This window comes from Telmatherina bonti, assembly GCF_933228915.1.
Source record: "Telmatherina bonti genome assembly, chromosome: 13".
In the NCBI taxonomy this organism is placed as follows: Eukaryota; Metazoa; Chordata; class Actinopteri; order Atheriniformes; family Telmatherinidae; genus Telmatherina; species Telmatherina bonti.
The window spans coordinates 3,525,160-3,553,108 of record NC_136611.1 but is presented as its reverse complement, the minus strand read 5'-3'; the positions used below and the strand labels follow the sequence as shown (position 1 = coordinate 3,553,108).

The 27,949-nt window shown below is 53.1% G+C and overlaps 1 protein-coding gene across 1 annotated transcript in view; it reads right to left on the bottom strand.

Moving 5' to 3' along the window:
* Positions 1–27,949, bottom strand: part of gramd2b (GRAM domain containing 2B) — a gene marked incomplete at both ends in the record, with an annotated part of 47,593 nt that overhangs the window by 14,993 nt on the left and 4,651 nt on the right. The window contains 4 exons of the mRNA XM_079251178.1: positions 18,539–18,664; positions 19,252–19,354; positions 23,537–23,608; positions 24,645–24,740. Of these exons, the coding sequence (XP_079107304.1) occupies positions 18,539–18,664; positions 19,252–19,354; positions 23,537–23,608; positions 24,645–24,740 (397 nt within the window). The remainder of the gene's footprint in view (positions 1–18,538; positions 18,665–19,251; positions 19,355–23,536; positions 23,609–24,644; positions 24,741–27,949) is intronic.

Genomic DNA, 27,949 nt, shown 5'->3' with positions numbered 1-27,949 from the left:
CTGGACTCAGACCGGGACTCAGACCTGGACTCAGATCTGGACTTAGACCTGGACTCAGACCTGGACTTAGACCTGGACTCAGACCTGGACTCAGACCTGGACTCAGACCGGGACTCAGACCTGGACTCAGACCTGGACTCAGACCTGGACTTAGACCTGGACTCAGACCTGGACTCAGACCTGGACTTAGACCTGGACTCAGACCTGGACTCAGACCTGGACTCAGACCGGGACTCAGACCTGGACTCAGACCTGGACTCAGACCGGGACTCAGACCTGGACTCAGACCTGGACTCAGACCTGGACTCAGACCGGGACTCAGACCTGGACTTAGACCTGGACTTTAACCGGGACTCAGACCGGGACTCAGACCTGGACTCAGACCGGGACTCAGACCTGGACTCAGACCTGGACTCAGACCGGGACTCAGACCTGGACTCAGACCGGGACTCAGACCTGGACTGAGACCTGGACTCAGACCTGGACTCAGACCTGGACTTAGACCTGGACTCAGACCTGGACTCAGACCTGGACTCAGACCGGGACTCAGACCTGGACTTAGACCTGGACTTTAACCGGGACTCAGACCGGGACTCAGACCTGGACTCAGACCGGGACTCAGACCTGGACTCAGACCGGGACTCAGACCGGGACTTAGACCTGGACTTTAACCGGGACTCAGACCTGGACTCAGACCGGGACTCAGACCGGGACTCAGACCTGGACTCAGACCTGGACTCAGACCGGGACTCAGACCTGGACTCAGACCTGGACTCAGACCGGGACTCAGACCTGGACTCAGACCTGGACTCAGACCGGGACTCAGACCTGGACTGAGACCTGGACTGAGACCTGGACTCAGACCTGGACTCAGACCTGGACTTAGACCTGGACTCAGACCGGGACTCAGACCTGGACTGAGACCTGGACTCAGACCGGGACTCAGACCTGGACTCAGACCGGGACTCAGACCTGGACTCAGACCGGGACTCAGACCTGGACTCAGACCGGGACTCAGACCTGGACTCAGACCTGGACTCAGACCGGGACTCAGACCGGGACTCAGACCTGGACTGAGACCTGGACTCAGACCGGGACTCAGACCGGGACTCAGACCTGGACTCAGACCGGGACTCAGACCGGGACTCAGAAATGGACTCAGACCTGGACTTAGACCTGGACTCAGACCTGGACTCAGACCTGGACTCAGACCGGGACTCAGACCTGGACTCAGACCGGGACTCAGACCTGGACTCAGACCTGGACTTAGACCTGGACTCAGACCTGGACTCAGACCGGGACTCAGACCTGGACTTGGACCTGGACTCAGACCGGGACTCAGACCGGGACTCAGACCTGGACTCAGACCTGGACTCAGACCGGGACTCAGACCGGGACTCAGACCTGGACTGAGACCTGGACTCAGACCGGGACTCAGACCGGGACTCAGACCTGGACTCAGACCGGGACTCAGACCGGGACTCAGAAATGGACTCAGACCTGGACTTAGACCTGGACTCAGACCTGGACTCAGACCTGGACTCAGACCGGGACTCAGACCTGGACTCAGACCGGGACTCAGACCTGGACTCAGACCTGGACTTAGACCTGGACTCAGACCTGGACTCAGACCTGGACTCAGACCTGGACTTAGACCTGGACTCAGACCTGGACTTAGACCTGGACTCAGACCGGGACTCAGACCGGGACTCAGACCTGGACTCAGACCGGGACTCAGACCAGGACTCAGACCTGGACTCAGACCAGGACTCAGACCTGGACTTAGACCTGGACTCAGACCGGGACTCAGACCTGGACTCAGACCGGGACTCAGACCTGGACTCAGATCTGGACTTAGACCTGGACTCAGACCTGGACTTAGACCTGGACTCAGACCTGGACTCAGACCTGGACTCAGACCGGGACTCAGACCTGGACTCAGACCTGGACTCAGACCTGGACTTAGACCTGGACTCAGACCTGGACTCAGACCTGGACTCAGACCTGGACTTAGACCTGGACTCAGACCTGGACTCAGACCTGGACTCAGACCTGGACTCAGACCGGGACTCAGACCTGGACTCAGACCTGGACTCAGACCTGGACTCAGACCTGGACTCAGACCGGGACTCAGACCTGGACTTAGACCTGGACTTTAACCGGGACTCAGACCGGGACTCAGACCTGGACTCAGACCGGGACTCAGACCTGGACTCAGACCTGGACTCAGACCGGGACTCAGACCTGGACTCAGACCGGGACTCAGACCTGGACTGAGACCTGGACTCAGACCTGGACTCAGACCTGGACTTAGACCTGGACTCAGACCTGGACTCAGACCTGGACTCAGACCGGGACTCAGACCTGGACTTAGACCTGGACTTTAACCGGGACTCAGACCGGGACTCAGACCTGGACTCAGACCGGGACTCAGACCTGGACTCAGACCTGGACTCAGACCGGGACTCAGACCGGGACTTAGACCTGGACTTTAACCGGGACTCAGACCTGGACTCAGACCGGGACTCAGACCGGGACTCAGACCTGGACTCAGACCTGGACTCAGACCGGGACTCAGACCTGGACTCAGACCTGGACTCAGACCGGGACTCAGACCTGGACTCAGACCTGGACTCAGACCGGGACTCAGACCTGGACTGAGACCTGGACTGAGACCTGGACTCAGACCTGGACTCAGACCTGGACTCAGACCTGGACTTAGACCTGGACTCAGACCGGGACTCAGACCTGGACTGAGACCTGGACTCAGACCGGGACTCAGACCTGGACTCAGACCGGGACTCAGACCTGGACTCAGACCGGGACTCAGACCTGGACTCAGACCTGGACTCAGACCGGGACTCAGACCGGGACTCAGACCTGGACTGAGACCTGGACTCAGACCGGGACTCAGACCGGGACTCAGACCTGGACTCAGACCTGGACTCAGACCTGGACTCAGACCGGGACTCAGACCTGGACTCAGACCGGGACTCAGACCTGGACTCAGACCTGGACTTAGACCTGGACTCAGACCTGGACTCAGACCTGGACTTAGACCTGGACTCAGACCTGGACTTAGACCTGGACTCAGACCGGGACTCAGACCGGGACTCAGACCTGGACTCAGACCGGGACTCAGACCAGGACTCAGACCTGGACTCAGACCAGGACTCAGACCTGGACTTAGACCTGGACTCAGACCGGGACTCAGACCTGGACTCAGACCGGGACTCAGACCTGGACTCAGATCTGGACTTAGACCTGGACTCAGACCTGGACTCAGACCTGGACTCAGACCTGGACTCAGACCGGGACTCAGACCTGGACTCAGACCTGGACTCAGACCTGGACTTAGACCTGGACTCAGACCTGGACTCAGACCTGGACTCAGACCTGGACTTAGACCTGGACTCAGACCGGGACTCAGACCTGGACTCAGACCGGGACTCAGACCTGGACTCAGACCTGGACTCAGACCGGGACTCAGACCTGGACTCAGACCTGGACTCAGACCGGGACTCAGACCTGGACTCAGACCTGGACTCAGACCGGGACTCAGACCTGGACTCAGACCTGGACTCAGACCGGGACTCAGACCGGGACTCAGACCGGGACTCAGACCGGGACTTAGACCTGGACTCAGACCGGGACTCAGACCTGGACTCAGACCTGGACTCAGACCGGGACTCAGACCTGGACTCAGACCGGGACTCAGACCTGGACTCAGACCTGGACTCAGACCTGGACTTAGACCTGGACTCAGACCTGGACTCAGACCTGGACTCAGACTAGGACTCAGACCTGGACTTAGACCTGGACTCAGACCTGGACTCAGACCTGGACTCAGACCGGGACTCAGACCTGGACTTTGACCGGGACTCAGACCTGGACTCAGACCGGGACTCAGACCTGGACTCAGACCTGGACTCAGACCTGGACTCAGACCTGGACTTAGACCTGGACTCAGACCTGGACTTAGACCTGGACTCAGACCTGGACTCAGACCGGGACTCAGACCTGGACTCAGACCTGGACTCAGACCGGGACTCAGACCTGGACTCAGACCGGGACTCAGACCGGGACTCAGACCTGGACTCAGACCGGGACTCAGACCTGGACTCAGACCTGGACTTAGACCTGGACTCAGCCCGGGACTCAGACCTGGACTCAGACCTGGACTCAGACCTGGACTTAGACATGGACTCAGACCTGGACTCAGACCTGGACTCAGACCTGGACTCAGACCTGGACTTAGACCTGGACTCAGACCTGGACTCAGACCTCGACTCAGACCTGGACTTAGACCTGGACTCAGACCGGGACTCAGACCGGGACTCAGACCTGGACTCAGACCGGGACTCAGACCGGGACTCAGACCGGGACTCAGACCGGGACTTTAACCTGGACTCACACCGGGACTCAGACCTGGACTCAGACCGGGACTCAGACCAGGACTCAGACCAGGACTCAGACCTGGACTCAGACCTGGACTTAGACCTGGACTCAGACCTGGACTCAGACCTGGACTCAGACCGGGACTCAGACCTGGACTTTGACCTGGACTCAGACCGGGACTCAGACCGGGACTCAGACCTGGACTTAGACCTGGACTCAGACCTGGACTCAGACCTGGACTCAGACCGGGACTCAGACCTGGACTCAGACCTGGACTCAGACCTGGACTTAGACCTGGACTCAGACCTGGACTCAGACCGGGACTCAGACCTGGACTCAGACCTGGACTCAGACCGGGACTCAGACCTGGACTCAGACCGGGACTCAGACCTGGACTGAGACCGGGACTCAGACCGGGACTCAGACCTGGACTCAGACCGGGACTCAGACCGGGACTCAGACCTGGACTCAGACCTGGACTCAGACCGGGACTCAGACCTGGACTCAGACCTGGACTCAGACCGGGACTCAGACCGGGACTTTGACCTGGACTCAGACCTTGACTCAGACCGGGACTCAGACCTGGACTCAGACCTGGACTCAGACCTGGACTCAGACCGGGACTCAGACCTGGACTCAGACCGGGACTCACACCGGGACTCAGACCTGGACTCAGACCGGGACTCACACCGGGATTCAGACCTGGACTCAGACTTGGACTCAGACCTGGACTCAGACCGGGACTCAGACCTGGACTCAGACCGGGACTCAGACCTGGACTCAGACCTGGACTTAGACCTGGACTCAGACCTGGACTCAGACCTGGACTCAGACCGGGACTCAGACCTGGACTCAGACCGGGACTCAGACCTGGACTCAGACCTGGACTCAGACCTGGACTTAGACCTGGACTCAGACCTGGACTCAGACCTGGACTCAGACCTGGACTTAGACCTGGACTCAGACCTGGACTCAGACCTGGACTCAGACCGGGACTCAGACCTGGACTCAGACCGGGACTCAGACCTGGACTCAGACCTGGACTCAGACCGGGACTCAGACCTGGACTCAGACCTGGACTCAGACCGGGACTCAGACCTGGACTCAGACCGGGACTCAGACCGGGACTCAGACCTGGACTCAGACCGGGACTCAGACCGGGACTTAGACCTGGACTCAGACCGGGACTCAGACCTGGACTCAGACCTGGACTCAGACCGGGACTCAGACCTGGACTCAGACCGGGACTCAGACCTGGACTCAGACCTGGACTCAGACCTGGACTTAGACCTGGACTCAGACCTGGACTCAGACCTGGACTCAGACTAGGACTCAGACCTGGACTTAGACCTGGACTCAGACCTGGACTCAGACCTGGACTCAGACCGGGACTCAGACCTGGACTTTGACCGGGACTCAGACCTGGACTCAGACCGGGACTCAGACCTGGACTCAGACCTGGACTCAGACCTGGACTCAGACCTGGACTTAGACCTGGACTCAGACCTGGACTCAGACCTGGACTCAGACCGGGACTCAGACCTGGACTCAGACCGGGACTCAGACCGGGACTCAGACCTGGACTCAGACCGGGACTCAGACCGGGACTCAGACCTGGACTCAGACCGGGACTCAGACCTGGACTCAGACCTGGACTTAGACCTGGACTCAGCCCGGGACTCAGACCTGGACTCAGACCTGGACTCAGACCTGGACTTAGACCTGGACTCAGACCTGGACTCAGACCTGGACTCAGACCTGGACTCAGACCTGGACTCAGACCTGGACTTAGACCTGGACTCAGACCTTGACTCAGACCGGGACTCAGACCTGGACTCAGACCTGGACTCAGACCGGGACTCAGACCGGGACTCAGACCTGGACTCAGACCTGGACTCAGACCGGGACTCAGACCTGGACTCAGACCTGGACTCAGACCGGGACTCAGACCGGGACTTTGACCTGGACTCAGACCTTGACTCAGACCGGGACTCAGACCTGGACTCAGACCTGGACTCAGACCGGGACTCAGACCGGGACTCAGACCTGGACTCAGACCGGGACTCACACCGGGACTCAGACCTGGACTCAGACCGGGACTCACACCGGGATTCAGACCTGGACTCAGACCTGGACTCAGACCTGGACTCAGACCGGGACTCAGACCTGGACTCAGACCTGGACTCAGACCGGGACTCAGACCTGGACTTAGACCTGGACTCAGACCTGGACTCAGACCTGGACTCAGACCTGGACTCAGACCGGGACTCAGACCTGGACTCAGACCTGGACTCAGACCTGGACTTAGACCTGGACTCAGACCTGGACTCAGACCTGGACTCAGACCTGGACTTAGACCTGGACTCAGACCTGGACTCAGACCTGGACTCAGATCGGGACTCAGACCTGGACTCAGACCTGGACTCAGACCGGGACTCAGACCTGGACTCAGACCTGGACTCAGACCGGGACTCAGACCTGGACTCAGACCTGGACTCAGACCGGGACTCAGACCTGGACTCAGACCTGGACTCAGACCGGGACTCAGACCTGGACTCAGACCTGGACTCAGACCTGGACTCAGACCGGGACTCAGACCTGGACTTAGACCTGGACTTTAACCGGGACTCAGACCGGGACTCAGACCTGGACTCAGACCGGGACTCAGACCTGGACTCAGACCTGGACTCAGACCGGGACTCAGACCTGGACTCAGACCGGGACTCAGACCTGGACTGAGACCTGGACTCAGACCTGGACTCAGACCTGGACTTAGACCTGGACTCAGACCTGGACTCAGACCTGGACTCAGACCGGGACTCAGACCTGGACTTAGACCTGGACTTTAACCGGGACTCAGACCGGGACTCAGACCTGGACTCAGACCGGGACTCAGACCTGGACTCAGACCTGGACTCAGACCGGGACTCAGACCGGGACTTAGACCTGGACTTTAACCGGGACTCAGACCTGGACTCAGACCGGGACTCAGACCGGGACTCAGACCTGGACTCAGACCTGGACTCAGACCGGGACTCAGACCTGGACTCAGACCTGGACTCAGACCGGGACTCAGACCTGGACTCAGACCTGGACTCAGACCGGGACTCAGACCTGGACTGAGACCTGGACTCAGACCTGGACTCAGACCTGGACTCAGACCTGGACTTAGACCTGGACTCAGACCGGGACTCAGACCTGGACTCAGACCGGGACTCAGACCGGGACTCAGACCTGGACTCAGACCGGGACTCAGACCTGGACTCAGACCGGGACTCAGACCTGGACTCAGACCTGGACTCAGACCGGGACTCAGACCTGGACTTGGACCTGGACTCAGACCGGGACTCAGACCTGGACTCAGACCTGGACTCAGACCGGGACTCAGACCGGGACTCAGACCTGGACTGAGACCTGGACTCAGACCGGGACTCAGACCGGGACTCAGACCTGGACTCAGACCGGGACTCAGACCGGGACTCAGAAATGGACTCAGACCTGGACTTAGACCTGGACTCAGACCTGGACTCAGACCTGGACTCAGACCTGGACTCAGACCGGGACTCAGACCTGGACTCAGACCGGGACTCAGACCTGGACTCAGACCTGGACTTAGACCTGGACTCAGACCGGGACTCAGACCGGGACTCAGACCTGGACTCAGACCGGGACTCAGACCTGGACTCAGACCTGGACTCAGACCTGGACTTAGACCTGGACTCAGACCTGGACTCAGACCTGGACTCAGACCTGGACTTAGACCTGGACTCAGACCTGGACTCAGACCTGGACTCAGACCGGGACTCAGACCTGGACTCAGACCGGGACTCAGACCTGGACTCAGACCTGGACTCAGACCGGGACTCAGACCTGGACTCAGACCTGGACTCAGACCGGGACTCAGACCTGGACTCAGACCTGGACTCAGACCGGGACTCAGACCGGGACTCAGACCTGGACTCAGACCGGGACTCAGACCGGGACTTAGACCTGGACTCAGACCGGGACTCAGACCTGGACTCAGACCTGGACTCAGACCGGGACTCAGACCGGGACTCAGACCTGGACTCAGACCGGGACTCAGACCTGGACTCAGACCTGGACTCAGACCTGGACTTAGACCTGGACTCAGACCTGGACTCAGACCTGGACTCAGACTAGGACTCAGACCTGGACTTAGACCTGGACTCAGACCTGGACTCAGACCTGGACTCAGACCGGGACTCAGACCTGGACTTTGACCGGGACTCAGACCTGGACTCAGACCGGGACTCAGACCTGGACTCAGACCTGGACTCAGACCTGGACTTAGACCTGGACTCAGACCTGGACTCAGACCTGGACTCAGACCGGGACTCAGACCTGGACTCAGACCGGGACTCAGACCGGGACTCAGACCTGGACTCAGACCTGGACTCAGACCGGGACTCAGACCTGGACTCAGACCGGGACTCAGACCTGGACTCAGACCTGGACTTAGACCTGGACTCAGCCCGGGACTCAGACCTGGACTCAGACCTGGACTCAGACCTGGACTTAGACCTGGACTCAGACCTGGACTCAGACCTGGACTCAGACCTGGACTCAGACCTGGACTTAGACCTGGACTCAGACCTTGACTCAGACCGGGACTCAGACCTGGACTCAGACCTGGACTCAGACCGGGACTCAGACCGGGACTCAGACCTGGACTCAGACCTGGACTCAGACCGGGACTCAGACCTGGACTCAGACCTGGACTCAGACCGGGACTCAGACCGGGACTTTGACCTGGACTCAGACCTTGACTCAGACCGGGACTCAGACCTGGACTCAGACCTGGACTCAGACCGGGACTCAGACCGGGACTCAGACCTGGACTCAGACCGGGACTCACACCGGGACTCAGACCTGGACTCAGACCGGGACTCACACCGGGATTCAGACCTGGACTCAGACCTGGACTCAGACCTGGACTCAGACCGGGACTCAGACCTGGACTCAGACCTGGACTCAGACCGGGACTCAGACCTGGACTTAGACCTGGACTCAGACCTGGACTCAGACCTGGACTCAGACCTGGACTCAGACCGGGACTCAGACCTGGACTCAGACCTGGACTCAGACCTGGACTTAGACCTGGACTCAGACCTGGACTCAGACCTGGACTCAGACCTGGACTTAGACCTGGACTCAGACCTGGACTCAGACCTGGACTCAGATCGGGACTCAGACCTGGACTCAGACCTGGACTCAGACCGGGACTCAGACCTGGACTCAGACCTGGACTCAGACCGGGACTCAGACCGGGACTCAGACCTGGACTCAGACCTGGACTCAGACCTGGACTCAGACCTGGACTCAGACCTGGACTTTAACCGGGACTTTAACCGGGACTCAGACCGGGACTCAGACCTGGACTCAGACCGGGACTCAGACCTGGACTCAGACCTGGACTCAGACCGGGACTCAGACCTGGACTCAGACCGGGACTCAGACCTGGACTGAGACCTGGACTCAGACCTGGACTCAGACCTGGACTTAGACCTGGACTCAGACCTGGACTCAGACCTGGACTCAGACCGGGACTCAGACCTGGACTTAGACCTGGACTTTAACCGGGACTCAGACCGGGACTCAGACCTGGACTCAGACCGGGACTCAGACCTGGACTCAGACCTGGACTCAGACCGGGACTCAGACCGGGACTTAGACCTGGACTTTAACCGGGACTCAGACCTGGACTCAGACCGGGACTCAGACCGGGACTCAGACCTGGACTCAGACCTGGACTCAGACCGGGACTCAGACCTGGACTCAGACCTGGACTCAGACCGGGACTCAGACCTGGACTCAGACCTGGACTCAGACCGGGACTCAGACCTGGACTGAGACCTGGACTCAGACCTGGACTCAGACCTGGACTCAGACCTGGACTTAGACCTGGACTCAGACCGGGACTCAGACCTGGACTCAGACCGGGACTCAGACCGGGACTCAGACCTGGACTCAGACCGGGACTCAGACCTGGACTCAGACCGGGACTCAGACCTGGACTCAGACCTGGACTCAGACCGGGACTCAGACCTGGACTTGGACCTGGACTCAGACCGGGACTCAGACCGGGACTCAGACCTGGACTCAGACCTGGACTCAGACCTGGACTCAGACCGGGACTCAGACCTGGACTGAGACCTGGACTCAGACCGGGACTCAGACCGGGACTCAGACCTGGACTCAGACCGGGACTCAGACCGGGACTCAGAAATGGACTCAGACCTGGACTTAGACCTGGACTCAGACCTGGACTCAGACCTGGACTCAGACCGGGACTCAGACCGGGACTCAGACCTGGACTCAGACCGGGACTCAGACCTGGACTCAGACCTGGACTTAGACCTGGACTCAGACCTGGACTCAGACCTGGACTCAGACCTGGACTTAGACCTGGACTCAGACCTGGACTTAGACCTGGACTCAGACCGGGACTCAGACCGGGACTCAGACCTGGACTCAGACCGGGACTCAGACCAGGACTCAGACCTGGACTCAGACCAGGACTCAGACCTGGACTTAGACCTGGACTCAGACCGGGACTCAGACCTGGACTCAGACCGGGACTCAGACCTGGACTCAGATCTGGACTTAGACCTGGACTCAGACCTGGACTTAGACCTGGACTCAGACCTGGACTCAGACCTGGACTCAGACCGGGACTCAGACCTGGACTCAGACCTGGACTCAGACCTGGACTTAGACCTGGACTCAGACCTGGACTCAGACCTGGACTCAGACCTGGACTTAGACCTGGACTCAGACCTGGACTCAGACCTGGACTCAGACCGGGACTCAGACCTGGACTCAGACCTGGACTCAGACCGGGACTCAGACCTGGACTCAGACCTGGACTCAGACCGGGACTCAGACCTGGACTCAGACCTGGACTCAGACCGGGACTCAGACCTGGACTCAGACCTGGACTCAGACCGGGACTCAGACCGGGACTCAGACCTGGACTCAGACCGGGACTCAGACCGGGACTTAGACCTGGACTCAGACCGGGACTCAGACCTGGACTCAGACCTGGACTCAGACCGGGACTCAGACCTGGACTCAGACCGGGACTCAGACCTGGACTCAGACCTGGACTCAGACCTGGACTTAGACCTGGACTCAGACCTGGACTCAGACCTGGACTCAGACCTGGACTTAGACCTGGACTCAGACCTGGACTCAGACCTGGACTCAGACCGGGACTCAGACCTGGACTTTGACCGGGACTCAGACCTGGACTCAGACCGGGACTCAGACCTGGACTCAGACCTGGACTCAGACCTGGACTCAGACCTGGACTTAGACCTGGACTCAGACCTGGACTTAGACCTGGACTCAGACCGGGACTCAGACCTGGACTCAGACCGGGACTCAGACCGGGACTCAGACCTGGACTCAGACCGGGACTCAGACCGGGACTCAGACCGGGACTCAGACCTGGACTCAGACCGGGACTCAGACCTGGACTCAGACCTGGACTTAGACCTGGACTCAGCCCGGGACTCAGACCTGGACTCAGACCTGGACTCAGACCTGGACTTAGACATGGACTCAGACCTGGACTCAGACCTGGACTCAGACCTGGACTCAGACCTGGACTTAGACCTGGACTCAGACCTGGACTCAGACCTGGACTCAGACCTGGACTTAGACCTGGACTCAGACCGGGACTCAGACCGGGACTCAGACCTGGACTCAGACCTGGACTCAGACCGGGACTCAGACCTGGACTCAGACCGGGACTCAGACCGGGACTCAGACCGGGACTCAGACCGGGACTTTAACCTGGACTCACACCGGGACTCAGACCTGGACTCAGACCGGGTCTCAGACCGGGACTCAGACCAGGACTCAGACCAGGACTCAGACCTGGACTCAGACCTGGACTTAGACCTGGACTCAGACCTGGACTCAGACCTGGACTCAGACCGGGACTCAGACCTGGACTTTGACCTGGACTCAGACCGGGACTCAGACCGGGACTCAGACCTGGACTTAGACCTGGACTCAGACCTGGACTCAGACCTGGACTCAGACCGGGACTCAGACCTGGACTCAGACCTGGACTTAGACTGGGACTCAGACCTGGACTTTAACCTGGACTCACACCGGGACTCACACCGGGACTCAGACCTGGACTCAGACCTGGACTCAGACCTGGACTCAGACCTGGACTCAGATCGGGACTCAGACCTGGACTTAGACCTGGACTCAGACCGGGACTCAGACCGGGACTCAGACCTGGACTTAGACCTGGACTCAGACCTGGACTCAGACCGGGACTCAGACCGGGACTCAGACCTGGACTCAGACCTGGACTCAGACCTGGACTCAGACCTGGACTCAGACCGGGACTCAGACCTGGACTTAGACCTGGACTTTAACCGGGACTCAGACCGGGACTCAGACCTGGACTCAGACCGGGACTCAGACCTGGACTCAGACCTGGACTCAGACCGGGACTCAGACCTGGACTCAGACCGGGACTCAGACCTGGACTGAGACCTGGACTCAGACCTGGACTCAGACCTGGACTTAGACCTGGACTCAGACCTGGACTCAGACCTGGACTCAGACCGGGACTCAGACCTGGACTTAGACCTGGACTTTAACCGGGACTCAGACCGGGACTCAGACCTGGACTCAGACCGGGACTCAGACCTGGACTCAGACCTGGACTCAGACCGGGACTCAGACCGGGACTTAGACCTGGACTTTAACCGGGACTCAGACCTGGACTCAGACCGGGACTCAGACCGGGACTCAGACATGGACTCAGACCTGGACTCAGACCGGGACTCAGACCGGGACTCAGACCTGGACTCAGACCTGGACTCAGACCTGGACTCAGACCGGGACTCAGACCTGGACTCAGACCTGGACTCAGACCTGGACTCAGACCGGGACTCAGACCTGGACTCAGACCTGGACTCAGACCTGGACTCAGACCTGGACTCAGACCGGGACTCAGACCTGGACTCAGACCGGGACTCAGACCTGGACTCAGACCTGGACTTAGACCTGGACTCAGACCTGGACTCAGACCTGGACTCAGACCTGGACTTAGACCTGGACTCAGACCTGGACTCAGACCTGGACTCAGACCTGGACTCAGACCTGGACTTAGACCTGGACTCAGACCTGGACTCAGACCTGGACTCAGACCGGGACTCAGACCGGGACTTTGACCTGGACTCAGACCGGGACTCAGACCGGGACTCAGACCTGGACTTAGACCTGGACTCAGACCTGGACTCAGACCTGGACTCAGACCGGGACTCAGACCTGGACTCAGACCTGGACTCAGACCTGGACTCAGACCTGGACTTTAACCTGGACTCACACCGGGACTCACACCGGGACTCAGACCTGGACTCAGACCTGGACTCAGACCGGGACTCAGACCTGGACTCAGACCTGGACTCAGACCTGGACTCAGACCGGGACTCAGACCTGGACTCAGACCGGGACTCAGACCGGGACTCAGACCTGGACTTAGACCTGGACTTTAACCGGGACTCAGACCGGGACTCAGACCTGGACTCAGACCGGGACTCAGACCTGGACTCAGACCTGGACTCAGACCGGGACTCAGACCTGGACTCAGACCTGGACTCAGACCGGGACTCAGACCTGGACTCAGACCTGGACTCAGACCGGGACTCAGACCTGGACTCAGACCGGGACTCAGACCTGGACTTTAACCGGGACTCAGACCGGGACTCAGACCTGGACTCAGACCGGGACTCAGACCTGGACTCAGACCTGGACTCAGACCGGGACTCAGACCTGGACTCAGACCGGGACTCAGACCGGGACTCAGACCTGGACTCAGACCGGGACTCAGACCGGGACTTAGACCTGGACTTTAACCGGGACTCAGACCTGGACTCAGACCGGGACTCAGACCGGGACTCAGACCTGGACTCAGACCTGGACTCAGACCGGGACTCAGACCGGGACTCAGACCGGGACTCAGACCTGGACTTAGACCTGGACTCAGACCTGGACTCAGACCTGGACTCAGACCTGGACTTTGACCTGGACTCAGACCGGGACTCAGACCGGGACTCAGACCGGGACTCAGACCTGGACTTAGACCTGGACTCAGACCTGGACTCAGACCTGGACTCAGACCTGGACTCAGACCTGGACTCAGACCGGGACTCAGACCTGGACTCAGACCTGGACTCAGACTGGGACTCAGACCTGGACTTTAACCTGGACTCACACCGGGACTCAGACCTGGACTCAGACCTGGACTCAGACCGGGACTCAGACCTGGACTCAGACCTGGACTCAGACCGGGACTCAGACCTGGACTTAGACCTGGACTCAGACCGGGACTCAGACCGGGACTCAGACCTGGACTTAGACCTGGACTCAGACCTGGACTCAGACCTGGACTCAGACCTGGACTCAGACCTGGACTCAGACCGGGACTCAGACCTGGACTCAGACCTGGACTCAGACCGGGACTCAGACCTGGACTCAGACCTGGACTCAGACCGGGACTCAGACCTGGACTTAGACCTGGACTTTAACCGGGACTCAGACCGGGACTCAGACCTGGACTCAGACCGGGACTCAGACCTGGACTCAGACCGGGACTCAGACCTGGACTTAGACCTGGACTTTAACCGGGACTCAGACCTGGACTCAGACCGGGACTCAGACCGGGACTCAGACCTGGACTCAGACCTGGACTCAGACCGGGACTCAGACCTGGACTCAGACCTGGACTCAGACCGGGACTCAGACCGGGACTCAGACCGGGACTCAGACCTGGACTCAGACCTGGACTTAGACCTGGACTCAGACCTGGACTCAGACCTGGACTCAGACCTGGACTGAGACCTGGACTCAGACCGGGACTCAGACCTGGACTCAGACCGGGACTCAGACCTGGACTCAGACCTGGACTCAGACCGGGACTCAGACCTGGACTGAGACCTGGACTGAGACCTGGACTCAGACCGGGACTCAGACCTGGACTCAGACCGGGACTCAGACCGGGACTCAGACCGGGACTCAGACCTGGACTCAGACCGGGACTCAGACCGGGACTCAGACCTGGACTCAGACCGGGACTCAGACCGGGACTCAGACCTGGACTCAGACCGGGACTCAGACCTGGACTCAGACCTGGACTCAGACCGGGACTCAGACCGGGACTCAGACCGGGACTCAGACCTGGACTCAGACCGGGACTCAGACCTGGACTCAGACCGGGACTCAGACCTGGACTCAGACCTGGACTCAGACCTGGACTTAGACCTGGACTCAGACCTGGACTCAGACCTGGACTCAGACCTGGACTCAGACCGGGACTCAGACCTGGACTCAGACCTGGACTCAGACCGGGACTCAGACCTGGACTCAGACCGGGACTCAGACCTGGACTCAGACCTGGACTCAGACCTGGACTTAGACCTGGACTCAGACCTGGACTCAGACCTGGACTCAGACCTGGACTCAGACCGGGACTCAGACCGGGACTCAGACCGGGACTCAGACCTGGACTCAGACCGGGACTCAGACCGGGACTCAGACCTGGACTCAGACCGGGACTCAGACCTGGACTCAGACCTGGACTCAGACCTGGACTTAGACCTGGACTCAGACCTGGACTCAGACCTGGACTCAGACCTGGACTTAGACCTGGACTCAGACCGGGACTCAGACCTGGACTTTTACCTGGACTCAGACCGGGACTCAGACCGGGACTCAGACCTGGACTCAGACCTGGACTTTGACCTGGACTCAGACCGGGACTCAGACCGGGACTCAGACCTGGACTCAGACCTGGACTTAGACCTGGACTCAGACCTGGACTCAGACCTGGACTCAGACCTGGACTTTGACCTGGACTCAGACCGGGACTCAGACCGGGACTCAGACCTGGACTCAGACCTGGACTCAGACCTGGACTCAGACCTGGACTCAGACTTATTTCTAATAACATGCTTGTGGTCTTTTGTTTGTTTCCCAGAGCCGTAGGTTTCCATGACTACGAACAGGGATCAATAAATCTCCGGCCAGAAGAGAGAAAGAATAAATAATCTGTTTACAGAGACATGAAGACGATCAGCAGGTTGGTGAGAGAAGCTGATTTCAGGATCCTGCCGTCCATCATCACCGTTGAACCTGCAGAAAGGAAAACCAAGTTCACCACAAGAAAGCAGCCATGATAAAACACACACACACACACACACACACACACACACACACAGTCTCTGCATGTTCTGGTTGTGAACTGAGGGAAAACCAGGGCTAACTGTGTCACATGGAGGAGTCGTTCAGCGCCGTCGAGTGAATCGTTTGCAGATTCATCGCCGGCTTTTATCTGTCATGAAGCTTCATGAAACAGCGAATCGTCCAGAAAACGCTTCACCTCTGGAGGATTGGTGTGCAGACGGAGCTGCCAGCTGCTCAGAAAGCTTTAATCAGGTGATTTAGGTTCAGTCCAAACAGCTTCTAGCCACCATATCATGTCTGCATTGTTTTATTTGGAATATTTATTTCCAGGATAAAACGGCTAAAGTGATGGATCATGCTGGGACTTGAACCTACAACCTCCTCTCTGGTAAGCCACCACTCTCACCACACCACCTCTACAGTTTCTGTACAATATGGACATAATTCTACATATGTGATGAGCTGCTGTTGTTTTATAAAAGTATTTGTTCTGGGAATGTGTTGGTTTAATCAGGCAGATGAAGCTGGAAGTGTTCGTTTAAACCGCCATGATGATCCATGGTTCACCGAGGACTTGGATCAGTTTGATTTATTTCCATTAAGAAACTATTTCTTCCATTTCTGTTTATTTTAAAATAATTTATCCAGCCTTTAAACTCTCTGTGTCATTTGACAAATATGAGGCTCACAAAGACCTGGACTGCTTTCCGAACCAGGCCGATCCGGACCAACAGGACCAAGACCCGAAAAACGTTTTACCCATTCCCTGCTGTCATATGCAAACTGTCAGGCAATTTGGGTTCTGTTAAACCCCCCAATGGCAGCTCATCTGTAATAATAATAATAACAATAATAATATAATAATAATAATAATAATAATTAGATAAATAACTGAAAGCCTTCCAACAAGCCTCTGGATCGCGCTCCGTGCTCGGGAATGTGATCTCCTGAAACATTTAAACAAAACATTCAGAAAGCTTGAGCTTCTTTCATTTGTCCTTTTTCTTCCACCTGACAGAAACACGATCTGCTGTTTTTTAGTTCCATTTCCTGTTTTTACACGTTCGGATGCAACTGACTGTCATTTACAGAATATAAATAAAATAAAGCTTAAATGGGTATAAAGTAGGGAAGCCATGTGTTTCTATCTGCTCGACCTCCGTCTGTTTAACGCTCTGCAAGCGCACGTTTTAAACGTTATCGTCCCTCCAGCTCTGTGAGGAAATAAGAACCGAATGTTGCTGGATGGTTTTTATAAAGGATCTGTGTGATTTATAGTGAATTATGAAGTGGAGATAATAACACCATCTGTTGCATTATGTTATTTATTACATAATAACATCAGTAAATGTATTTCTCTGAGTCATGAAATGTTTCGTGGCGACTTGTTCAATCTGATTTATTTTAATGTTTACTCCCACAAGAAACTTCATTTCCATATGGACACCATTTTATCTGGACTTTATAATATTCCAAAACAACTTTATTTTTATTTGCATTCAGTGATAATTTGTTTGCATCAGTTTGAATATTTCTACAGTTCTCGTCCTTCCTGCATGAAAACAGCGGTGTCGTCTGCAAACTTCAGCCTCTCTGACCCTCCTGCTTTCTTTAGGTTCAGGACATCGCTGCTTTGGTCTCTGTTAGGTTTTGACAGAAAAACTTCTTTAGGTTTACGTGTCAAACTTCCTGCTTCAGGTTGGAAAAGATCCACAATTCCCTCCCGACACCGCTGTTCAGCATGAGTACATTTCACATTGTGGATATTTCTACGATCTTATTCCTGCCTGGAGAATTCCCCGCGAGCGCAGATGCAGTAATGTGTTTATCTGGACCATCAGAGGAACTACTGAGCTGCAAAGCTTTAAACCAATGACAGACAAGGTCTGCGTGTAGCGTCTGGACGTACTGGCGTGAAGCAGGTTGTCTGAGCTCGGCTGGCTCTGATGCGGCTTCTTGGCTTTGAGCTGCTCGTCAGGACACGTCGCGTTGTCTGCGTCCTTCAGCACATCCAGGAAGGGAGGGACAGGAAACTCTGGAAACATCAGAATCACTTTCCTCTTAGACTGGAGTTGGAGCTCAAAGCGAGAAGAATAAAGACTAAACCTTCTCTTTGGTTCATGTTTTTATAATGTTTTCTCTTCTGGGATCATGTCAGAAATGATCCAAATGAAGAAGATGAACCTGATGAAAAGACATAAAAAGTTCTCCTTTATGCAGATGAGACTTAAATCTACCTGCTCTGATCACAAAACGAACAAAGTTTTGGCAACTCTGACAGAAACATCCGGCCCAAAGTCCTCCACTTTACAGTCCAAGTGCAATAAAGATAGATTAAATCCACTTTTACAGGTTTTTATTCCACTGGAAGAAAAATAACTACAGTAGAGTGTCTCACTGCTTCAATGGCTTCAGATGATTCGTTCAGGACTTTCTGGAGTTCCAGACACGTTTCTTCTGTCTGGGACTCAGTAATACGGTGGCCTGGAGGGCAAACCACAACTAAAAACAACTCGACTGATTAAAAAACACAACTACAGTGACCTAACGGGGGAGGTAGGTACCGGCTGGGACCGGCTGGGACTGGACCGGGCGGCGCCGTGGATCCGGTTAAAGTTCTACCTGCTAGTTTTTCGTAGTCTGGAGTCTGGGAGTCGGAGCTGCTGCTCTCCTCCGTGTCCGGCCTCCTCTTCCTCACAGCTCCGTCCAGCTCGCTCAAGTCACTCTGCAGGAAGGCAACGCAGCAGACACTTGTTCAGGGAGAGGACGGATCTGATCACTCTCATCCTCAGAAGACATCTTCCTCCTGCCAACGTGGAAAGTCGGAGTTCCTCTGGACCTACCAGAGGAAAGCGTGGCGACAGCGGCGACCTCTGACCTCTGAAGCTGTGTTCAGCTGAGGATGGGATGGGGCTGCTGCATGGACTCTTCTCCTGGAAACACACACACACACACACACACACACACACACACACACACACACACACACACACACACACGCTCTGTCTTTGTGTCCTAAAATAACTAGTCTGAATTTTAAATGATTTTAAACACAAAATAAATCCGAGATAAATAAAGACCAATCCTCCATTCTCCCGCCCACATCACTAGCCCCGCCTCCGCTTCCTATTGGCTGCTCACCGTGTGAATCAAATGTTATGTCATGTTAGCGCCGTCACTTACGAAGCGTTTTGGAAAGAATATCTTAATTAAACCTACATGTTTACTTTTTCTTCAGTAATTTAACTGTATGACATGTTTGTAATCTGACGTAAATAAACATGTTTACAGCAGGAATAAACATGTTTACAGCAGAAATAAACATGTTTACAGCCTTGTACAAAAATCCATTTTAGGTTTAATAGGTCAGGTTTACCTTCATGACAACTGTGGGGGGAGTGAATTTTTTTCTAACTCGCCCGTTTAAAAGTAATTCAATCTCAAAATACAGCATATTTAGGGGCGTGTCCTTTTGATTGACAGGTACCGATCTCCTGCTTCAAGTCAGAAGCTTTAGCCCGCTTACCTCCGTTAGCTGGTTAGCTCTTGTTAGCTATGGGTTAGTTTTGTTAGTGCTTAGCAACAGGCAGGTTACAGTTTGCTAAATGTCAATCATCCATCCACACGCTCACAGCCCGCCTCTCAGCTCCACCTCTTTGCCCATATTTGAGAAAACGTGTGACGCTGCTTAGATGGCAATATTGGGAACCGCCCACTGAGTTTTAATTCAGCTCTTCAGAAACCTACGGGTGACATCACGGAGACTCCACCCATCTTTTCTATACAGTCTATACGTTTACATCACAGAGAAAATATTTTCCTAACGTGTTACTGAGTCTGTTAAAAAAAAAAAAAGAAATTACAGTAATGGTCATTATTTGTTTTCAGATGGAGGCTGCTGCCATCCACCATCCATCTTTCCATCCATCCATCAATCCATCCATCTTTCCATCCATCCATCCACCATCCATTCATCCATCCATCTTTCCATCCATCCATCAATCCATCCATCCGCCATCCATCTTTCCATCCATCCATCCACCATCCATTCATCATCCATCTTTCCATCCATCCATCCACCATCCATTCATCCATCAATCTTTCCATCCATCCATCATCCATCCATCCACCATCCATCTTTCCATCCATCCATCAATCCATCCATCTTTCCATCCATCCATCCACCATCCATTCATCCATCAATCTTTCCATCCATCCATCATCCATCCATCCACCATCCATCTTTCCATCCATCCATCCACCATCCATTCATCATCCATCTTTCCATCCATCCATCCACCATCCATTCATCCATCAATCTTTCCATCCATCCATCATCCATCCATCCACCATCCATCTTTCCATCCATCCATCCACCATCCATCCACCATCCATCTTTCCATCCATCCATCCACCATCCATTCATCCACCATCCATTCATCCATCCATCTTTCCATCCATCCATCATCCATCCATTCACCATCCATCCATCCATCCATCCACCATCCATCTTTCCATCCACCCATCCATCCATCATCTATCCATCCATCCACCATCCATCTTTCCATCCATCCATCCACCATCCATTCATCCATCCATCTTTCCATCCATCCATCAATCCATCCATCCACCATCCATCTTTCCATTCATCCATCTATCTTTCCATCCATCATCCATCTTTCCATCCATCCATCCATCCATCCACCATCCATCTTTCCATCCACCCATCCATCCATCATCTATCCATCCATCCACCATCCATCTTTCCATCCATCCATCCACCATCCATTCATCCATCCATATATCATCCATCCATCCATCCATCCATTCATCCATCCATCTTTCCATCCATCCATCAATCCATCCATCCACCATCCATCTTTCCATCCATCCATCCACCATCCATTCATCCATCCATCTTTCCATCCATCCATCATCCATCCATCCATCCACTATCCATCTTTCCATCCATTCATCCATCCATCCACCATCCATCCATCATCCATCCATCTTTCCATCCATCCATCCATCCATCCACATCCATCTTTCCATCCATCCATCCATCCATTTTTCCATCCATCCATTCATCCATCCATCCATCCATCCATCCATCCACCATCCATCATCCACCGACCATCCATCCATCCATCCATCATCTATCCATCCATCTTTCCATTCATCCATCCATCTTTCCATCCATCCATTCATCCATCCATCCATCCACCATCCATCCATCTTTCCATCCATCCACCATCCATCTTTCTGACCATTCATCCATCCATCCATCTTTCCATCCATCCATTCATCCATCCTCTATCCATCTTTCCATCCATCCATCCACCATCCATCTTTCCGACCATTCATCCATCCATCCATCTTTCCATCCATCCATCCATCTTTCTACCCATCCATCCATCTATCCATGCATTCATCCATCCATCTTTCCAGCCATCCATCCATCCATCCATCCATCCACCATCCATCTTTCCATCCATCCATCCATCTTTCCATCCATCGATTCATCCATCCATCCATCCATCTTTCCATCCATCCATCCACCATCCATCTTTCCGACCATTCATCCATCCATCCATCCATCCATCCATCCATCTTTCCACCCATCCATCCATCCATCTTTCCATTCATCTATCTTTCCATCCATCCATTCATCCATCCATCCATCCACCATCCATCCACCATCCATTAATCTTTCCGACCATTCATCCATCCATCCATCTATCCATCCATCTTTCCATCCATCCATCCACCATCCATCTTTCCGACCATTCATCCATCCATCCATCCATCCATATATCATCCATCCATCCATCCATCCATCTTTCCACCCATCCATCCATCCATCTTTCCATTCATCCATCTATCTTTCCATCCATCCATTCATCCATCCATCCATCCACCATCCATCCATCTTTCCATCCATCCACCATCCATCCATCTTTCCATCCATCCATTCATCCATCCTCTATCCATCTTTCCATCCATCCATCCACCATCCATCTTTCCGACCATTCATCCATCCATCCATCCATCCATCTTTCCACCCATCCATCCATCCATCTTTCTACCCATCCATCCATCTATCCATGCATTCATCCATCCATCAATCCATCCATCCATCCATCTTTCCACCCATCCATCCATCCATCCATCTTTCCAGCCATCCATCCATCCATCCATCCATCCACCATCCATCTTTCCATCCATCGATTCATCCATCCATCCATCCACCATCCATCATCCATCCATCTTTCCATCCATCCATCCACCATCCATCTTTCCACCCATCCATCCATCCATCTTTCCATTCATCCATCTATCTTTCCATCCATCCATTCATCCATCCATCCATCCATCTTTCCATCCATCCACCATCCATTAATCTTTCCGACCATTCATCCATCCATCCATCCATCTATCCATCCATCCATCCAGCCATCATCCATCATCCATCCATCTTTCCATCCATCCACCCATTCATCCATCCATCTTTTCAACCATCCATCCATCTTTCTACCCATCCATCCATCTATCCATGCATTCATCCATCCATCAATCCATCCATCCATCCATCCATCTTTCCACCCATTCATCCATCCATCTGCTACTTATCAGGGTTTGTACATGATTGGCTTATGTCAGATGTGTGAATCTCGAGTATTATTTTTCATAGAGATCTTGGATGAGAGCAGCCTGTTCCCTGAGATCAGATGGGGAATGATAAGAGAGCCACAGTCCATCTTACAACCAAGCAACTCTTTATTATTAATTTATTTATGATCTTATTTTAGTTTTTACTCTTTAATTACGCCTGACTGTTGATTCTTTAGGTCATTATTTCTTTCATGTTAACATGTAGAATGACAATAAAGAAAAAAATCCTTTTTACCTCCAGATGGAAGCAGATGGACATCAGGAACTTGTAGGTGTTGTCTCTGGACATGAAGGACACGAAGACGTACTGCAGCAATAAAAACCAAAAGCTTTTAAAGATCCACCAGTGTTTCCCTCAACACCAGACATCCCCCGTACTTTTCATTCAGTTTTATTATTCCTCTCAATAATCCTCCGTCACTATACCGTCGTTATATTCGCTGCATTTCCATCACCGCTAGAGCCGCGCAAAACCTAAATATTGCATCTAAAGACTACTAATGGAAATACTCTCAAATATCGTTCAAAAGTCTTTGTACTCTCATGAGGTGGTTTTTCAGATGTGTCCGTACGGAAGTATTTATCTTTTACACATCACCGGTCATGACTTAGGGGTCACATGACCAGTTCATTTCAAGTAAAGATGCGACTTCTTTCGTCTTCAACTGAATAATCTGCAACAAAACGCAAAATGTTTCGTACTTCATCGTCTTCAAAGTGGAGTTCCATGAGATCTTACCAGATTCACGGTTTATACGCTAAACATTGTTTAATATTAATAGTATTTTTCCTTTGTTTAAATTTCTCTAAGTTTTGCTCTCATTTTGCGATAAAGCTGTAATGTAAACGCAACTTGTGAGAGTTTGTTGTACAACGTTGCCACTAGAGGGCGCCGAGCTGCTGAAAACCAACGGAAAGCTGTCTGATAAGAAGCTAGTTTCTTCTGGGAGGTCAGAGGCGTAACACGACTCAGCAGAGCTCATTTTAATATCCTGGTTAAAATAACTGGAAACTGAAGTTCTGTTAATCATCATTTGTACATTCGGTACTTTAACAATTTTAACCATGTTTCGCTAGACGTGGAATAACTGTTTTATAACTCAGGTCTGTTGCCACTGGCTGAAGAATAGCTATGTTTATACGGAGAACTTCACAAACATACAAAATAAAAATGCATCACGTAAAGATGACTGCTGATCTAATCGGAAAGAAGTTTCAACCGGATCCTTTACACGATTGGATCATTTAACCGAGCGTCCATCGAAATATGTCAGCTAGAATCTCCAATCTGATTGATTTCAGTCAGGTAGATGAAATATTTATCCACAACTTCCATCTCTCACCCTGTCATTTGCCGTGGCAATAACCAACGCATTTGGCACCAAGATGGCAGTTTTCGTCTTCTTGACGTTTGTGATGGACATCACTGGTATGGCAATCTGAGAGGGACAAACATCAGGACAAAGTCAAAATCATCAGTTTAGTTTTCACGTTTATGGTTATATCCTGCCTTTACTGCACGTTAATCGATAATACTCATATGAAGTTCAAATCAAATCAATCAAAGATACTTTATTTATCCTCCAGGGGAAATTCAAGGTTCAAGCCAGCTCGTCCAAGGTTAGACATTCAGACATTTACATTTGACAAGTTTACAGAACGAAACTGATACTTAGGACCTGCACCCAGTTTTTACCGACGCTGCCTTATAAATGAGGAAAAGATGACATGAGGAAGGATGGGTGGGTGTTGGGAAAAAAAAAGAAGTATCTCTACACTTCACCTAAAGGGGGAAGCATAAAGATGCATCTCAAAAGTTGCAGAAGCAGCAACCTTTAATCCCATTCAGCATGCAGACGTGATGTTTCCATGCAGACGTGACGTTTCCATGCAGACGTGACATTTCCATGCAGACGAGATTTTTCCATGCAGACGAGATTTTTCCATGGAGACGTGCCGTTTCCATGCAGACGTGCCGTTTCCATGCAGACTTCATGTTTCCATGCAGATGTGATGTTTCCATGCAGACGTGATGTTTCCATGCAGACGTAACGTTTCCATGCAGACGTAACGTTTCCATGCAGACTTCATGTTTCCATGCAGACGTGATGTTTCCATGGAGATGTGACGTTTCCATGCAGACGTGACGTTTCCATGCAGACTTCATGTTTCCATGCAGACGTGATGTTTCCATGCAGACGTGATGTTTCCATGCAGACGAGACGTTTCCATGCAGACTTCATGTTTCCATGCAGATGAGATGTTTCCATGCAGACGTGATGTTTCCATGCAGACGTGATGTTTCCATGCAGACGTAACGTTTCCATGCAGACGTAACGTTTCCATGCAGACTTCATGTTTCCATGCAGACGTGATGTTTCCATGGAGATGTGACGTTTCCATGCAGACGTGACGTTCCCATGCAGACTTCATGTTTCCATGCAGACGTGATATTTCCATGCAGACGTGATGTTTCCATGCAGATGTGACGTTTCCATGCAGACGTGACGTTTCCATGCAGACGTGACGTTTCTATGCAGACTTCATGTTTCCATGCAGACGTGATGTTTCCATGGAGACATGACGTTTCCATGCAGACGTGATGTTTCCATGCAGACTTCATGTTTCCATGCAGACGTGATGTTTCCATGCAGATGTGACGTTTCCATGCAGACTTCATGTTTCCATGCAGACGTGACGTTTCTATGCAGACTTCATGTTTCCATGCAGACGTGATGTTTCCATGGAGACGTGACGTTTCCATGCAGACGTGACGTTTCCATGCAGACTTCATGTTTCCATGCAGACGTGACGTTTCTATGCAGACGTGACGTTTCTATGCAGACTTCATGTTTCCATGCAGACGGGATGTTTCCATGGAGATGTGACGTTTCCATGCAGACGTGACGTTTCCATGCAGACTTCATGTTTCCATGCAGACGAGACGTTTCCATGCAGACGTGACGTTTCCATGCAGACGTGACGTTTCCATGCAGACATAATGTTTCCATGCAGACGTGGTGTTTCCATGGAGATGTGACGTTTCCATGCAGACGTGACGTTTCCATGCAGACGTGACGTTTCCATGCAGATGTGATGTTTCCATGCAGACGTGATGTTTCCATGCAGACGTAACGTTTCCATGCAGACGTAACGTTTCCATGCAGACTTCATGTTTCCATGCAGACGTGATGTTTCCATGGAGACGTGACGTTTCCATGCAGACGTGACGTTTCCATGCAGACTTCATGTTTCCATGCAGACTTCATGTTTCCATGCAGACGTGATGTTTCCATGCAGACGTGATGTTTCCATGCAGACGTGACGTTTCCATGCAGACTTCATGTTTCCATGCAGATGTGATGTTTCCATGCAGACGTGATGTTTCCATGCAGACGTAACGTTTCCATGCAGACGTAACGTTTCCATGCAGACTTCATGTTTCCATGCAGACTTGATGTTTCCATGGAGATGTGACGTTTCTATGCAGACTTCATGTTTCCATGCAGACGTGATGTTTCCATGGAGACGTGACGTTTCCATGCAGACGTGACGTTTCCATGCAGACTTCATGTTTCCATGCAGACGTGACGTTTCTATGCAGACGTGACGTTTCTATGCAGACTTCATGTTTCCATGCAGACGGGATGTTTCCATGGAGATGTGACGTTTCCATGCAGACGTGACGTTTCCATGCAGACTTCATGTTTCCATGCAGACGAGACGTTTCCATGCAGACGTGACGTTTCCATGCAGACGTGACGTTTCTATGCAGACTTCATGTTTCCATGCAGACGGGATGTTTCCATGGAGATGTGACGTTTCCATGCAGACGTGACGTTTCCATGCAGACATAATGTTTCCATGCAGACGTGACGTTTCCATGCAGACGTGACGTTTCCATGCAGACGTGACGTTTCCATGCAGACATAATGTTTCCATGCAGACGTGGTGTTTCCATGGAGATGTGATGTTTCCATGCAGACGTGACATTTCCATGCAGACGTGACGTTTCCATGCAGACGTGACGTTTCCATGCAGACGTGACGTTTCCATGCAGACATGACGTTTCCATGCAGACGTGACGTTTCCATGCAGACAAGATGTTTCCATGCAGACAAGATGTTTCCATGCAGACATAATGTTTCCATGCAGACGTGACGTTTCCATGCAGACATAATGTTTCCATGCAGACGTGATGTTTCCATGCAGACGTGACGTTTCCATGCAGACGTGACGTTTCCATGCAGACGTGACGTTTCCATGCAGACAAGATGTTTCCATGCAGACATAATGTTTCCATGCAGACGTGACGTTTCCATGCAGACGTGACGTTTCCATGCAGACGTGACGTTTCTATGCAGACTTCATGTTTCCATGCAGACGTGATGTTTTCAGCTTCAGCTTTAAGATTATGTATGTACAGCAGTATAAAGGGAAACCAGAAGAAGAAAACACTGACTTATGCTACTATTTACCTTCCATACTCACTAAACCACCTCCAACATCGGGCTTAATTCAGACATGGAGGAACATTAATGTTCTTCAGCTGCTCCTGATGGGTTATCACCCTTTAAGCTCTCTCCCTGACAGAAAAACCACACGCATGTACATGTAGATGCACATGTGAAACGTGCAAATGTGTTTT